The 3,999-nt window shown below is 37.3% G+C and overlaps 1 protein-coding gene across 1 annotated transcript; it reads left to right on the top strand.

Moving 5' to 3' along the window:
* Positions 1 to 121: 121 nt before the first annotated feature.
* On the top strand, positions 122 to 1,096 carry LOC122648442 (ABC transporter F family member 4-like; the record flags this gene model as incomplete). Its single annotated transcript, XM_043841655.1, has 1 exon — positions 122 to 1,096. A coding segment is annotated over exon 1 (975 nt), but the record flags the coding sequence as incomplete, so codon positions are not given.
* Between the last annotated feature and the right edge of the window lie 2,903 nt (positions 1,097 to 3,999).

Here is a 3,999-nt window from a genome sequence, read left to right as displayed (position 1 = left end):
GCACTTGCAGGTACCAACAATTTCATTTTTTTCAGTTATGGGTTATGATTGTTTTGAACTAATAACCACTGTGCTGATCTTTCTTCTTTTTTATTTATATTTATTTTTTCTTGGTCACAGAATGGAGGAAGAGGGTGAGGAAATGAGGGTTCAGCAATCTTCATCGGAAGAAAGCAAAGTGAAGTTGATCTTGAACAAGGGATGGTGGTTGGGAAAGAAAATTGCAATCGCAGGTGTTGCAGTTTCGTCTGCTCCTTTTGTTCTTCCTCCTCTTGTTATCTTCTCCACACTAGGTTTTGCTTTTTCAGTCCCTTTCGGCCTTGTTTTTGCTAGCTATGCTTGCACAGATAAGATCATGAGTAAGTTCTTCCCCATGCCTCTTTCTCATCCATTGTTGGAATACAAAACATGCTATGAGGAAGAGAGTGAAGAAGAAGAAGAAGAAGAATTTCTGGAAGCTCTGAAGCAAGAATTGGAAACCAGAATTGAAATGGTTGGAGATGGAAAGAGCAAAGAGGATGAAGCAGAACTTGTACAAGAGAATAAAGGAACAACAATGGGGGAGAGTAGAGATTATGAGGACATACATATCATTGAACAAGAGGCGAAAACGATTACAGAGACAAAGGAAGTGGTAGGATTAGGTAGAAATGGGGACATAATGGATAGCCAAAATCTTGACAAGATTGGAAATGAGAGAAAACCTACAAGAGTGGTAATGGGTGAATCTAGAGGGAAAACAGCAGAAAAGAGAGATGAGAAACATGGTAAAGCAAGGGAGAACAAACTAGTGGGAGAGTCTAATGGGGAAAGAGCAGAGAAGGGAGGTGAAGGAATTATGGAAGATACGAAGGTGTCAATGCAGAAAAAGAGTAGAGTGAAAATTTTGATCAGTAATGTTGAAGAAGGTGGGAAGTCAAAGAGCAAGAGCAATATGGAAAGTATTAAAGAGAAGTCCATTGGAGATAAAATATTTGAGAGGGTGTCTGATTCTGCAACCCCAAATGTGAGTTTCAAGCAGCATGACACAGCAGAGATCATCAATTCTGCCAAAGGAGACTCTAGAAAGGAGAGTATTATGATTCCTTCCATAGAGGTCAGGGCAAAATTCAACTCTATGAAATTTCCATTAATATAGAGGATTCAATAAAGAAATCAATTGAGAACCTCTTACATTTATATTGCTGTGATACTCTGCTACTTTATATATCTCTTATGCTTGCTAATTTATTCATATATATGCTTCAACTGATGGCTGCCTATGATGTTTTTTATGTTGTAACCATTCAATAATGCCTATACATAATGCATAATAAATTATCCAATTGAAGAGAAAAAAAGGGGTGTTATGCAATAGGCGTGGCGGCGTCACATAGATTGTATAGAGGTGGATTGGAATAGCAGAACAGGATTTTTGTAGCTGAATCAAAGCTTTCGAAAGGCTTTGTTAGTTTTCTAACGCATTGTTGTGGGGGAAGATTCCACACTGCCATTTAGGGGAGGAATCTGCGCGCCACATCAATCGGTGTCCTGAAAAAGTAATCATCCACACTGGCATTGTGACAATCTTTTTCCCATTGTGGAATTTCTGTTTTGATTGTCTCTATTATTGCCCTCATCGTATTCTTTCAAATATGTTAATCTTTCCCTTCTTAGAATTCAATGTTTATAACTGGTTTTCTCTATTATTGTTCTCACCTGATTCTTTCAGATATGTTAATCTTTCCCTTCTTTGAATTCAATGTTTATAACCACGTAGCTCTGAAGTTTCAACTCTACCTGTGTCATTCAAATTTCTGAAGATGAACTTGAAGTAACTTGTCTAAAGAATTAAAATTCCTCCGGAATTTTGGCATCATTAGCCAAACTTAAAATTTCTGTATAACTAGATTAAAATTATTTTTGACATTCAGTTTAGTTTTAGAACCTCAGGTAGAGATGTAACTAGTATTAACATGAAACCTGTAGTGTAAGAATTTAGCAACAAATTTAAAAGAGAGAAGAAAAAAACCCTCATGAACTCTGAGCGTGTAATTGTTTAGTAGGAAGAGTTATGGTAAGTTGTGGTATGGCACACTCTGTGCTTTCTCCAATCTGTATATTCAGGGTGCAGAGTATGGATATTATTAGTCATTTATCCTGCTGGGCCTAATCTGTTACATGAAATTGCATTTCAGAAATTCACCTCTGATCTCTTGGAAGGGGGAACTAATGAAACTCTAAAGTTCAATTTAAATTCATCCCAGCCTCTTAGGTCATGGAACCCTTGGGCTTTGTCTGGTTGGAATGGACATGAAGGGAAAAAAAATAGAACTTTTGTATTTATTACCAGTAATGATTATTTAACCAACTCCAAAACATTCAAAATCTGGTTATTAAATTTACTTTACTTGCAACTAAATCCCTTGGATTTGAAAAAAAAAAAAAAAATGAAGATCATCTAGAAATTATCAACTACCACATATGGTAAGAGTTTTAAGTAGGTTACATAATGATGCAGTGAATGTGTTCCATGGCCAGGAATGAGAGGGGAGTTTAGTCTCACATCGGTTGGGTAGTGTGCAGCAGTTTGGCTTATGATCTTGGAAGGACCTCTCCAACCTGAAGCTCGGGCTTTTTGGGTTGGACGACATTACATATCCAAGATTATAAAAACTTTTGTAGGACCCTATAAAAAGATTAAACAATGGAGTAAGTTTCTCCTCACCCACGGTGAAGAGATTCTGTCTTTATTGAAATTGGATGGGGGACTCTAAGGGCAGTTTGGACTTCGTGCAATAGGGGGAGAAAATTTATGACCCATGGTGAAGAGAAGCCTTGTTAATGGGGTGATATAGAGGATGATGTTTCCCACAAAATTAAAGTAGGATGGATGAAGTGGAGAGGTGTATGAGAGTGTTATGTGACAAACGCATGCCTGTTAAGCTTAAGGGAAAATTCTACAGGACAATAATAAGACCACCCATGACTTATGGAGCGGAATGTTGAGCAGTTAAGAAGAGTAATATAGATAAGATGAGTGTAGCGGAGATGAAGATGTTGAGGAGGGATGTGTGGCAAGACCAGGAGGGATAGAGTAAGGAATGATTGTATTAGAACCGAATTGGGAGTTGCACCAATTCAGGACAAGCTTCATGAGAGCTGCTTGAGGTGATATGGTGATGTCTAATGGAGACCTATGGATACACCGGTAAGGAAGAGTGACCAGATTCAGTTTCACGGAGCTAAAAGAGGTAGGGGCAAGCCTAAAATGACTATTGGAGAAATGATAAGAAAGGATATGCATGTGGTAGGGCTTGATCCTTGTATGACTGCAGTTAGGGTTATTTGGAGGACCAGGACCCGTGTAGCAGACCCCTTGTAGGGGAATGTTCCTGAGATGCTGTTTTGACTATTGCTTTGACTTTTTCGTTTACTTATTTTCTATTCTTCTTCTTTACCTCTTTTACTTCTTTTTACTTCTCTTCTTTTTGTTACTGTCATAGCCTCTATCGGATCCATGTAACTGATCCCATTTAGTTGGGATAATGTTATGGTTGTTGTTGTTGGTGGTGGTGAAGAGAAGCTTTCTCCTTGAACAATTGTATTGACTTTTTCAAAAAGCAGAATATGAATTGAAATAGATTTTGAACTAAATCTTTTTTTTGTTTTTTAGGCTTAGTAGAATATGAGTAGGAAATAGCTTTTTAACAGTTGTCAAAAGGGAAGGTATACTAGCTGGAGGTGCCAGTATTTTCCATAGTTGCTGCCATCTTAGAATTTGTAATTTCAATGGAGCATAATAAAAAACATCATGAAAGTATATATCCACATTTATCTGTATCAACAATCGCATGGTGCTCTCTCTCTCTCAACAAAAAAAGAAAAAAGAAAAAAAAAAGAACCACATTCTCTTTCTTTCTCTAGATACTCAATAGTTGCATGGTGTCTGAATCAGTGAATTATGAAGCGAGTAATTGACATTTGAAGCATTTGAAGTTGAGAAATCACCATTGTTGA

The sequence above is a fragment of the Telopea speciosissima genome, unplaced genomic scaffold, assembly GCF_018873765.1.
Source record: "Telopea speciosissima isolate NSW1024214 ecotype Mountain lineage unplaced genomic scaffold, Tspe_v1 Tspe_v1.1147, whole genome shotgun sequence".
In the NCBI taxonomy this organism is placed as follows: domain Eukaryota; kingdom Viridiplantae; phylum Streptophyta; class Magnoliopsida; order Proteales; family Proteaceae; genus Telopea; species Telopea speciosissima.
This window is presented reverse-complemented; position numbering and strand designations above follow the sequence as displayed.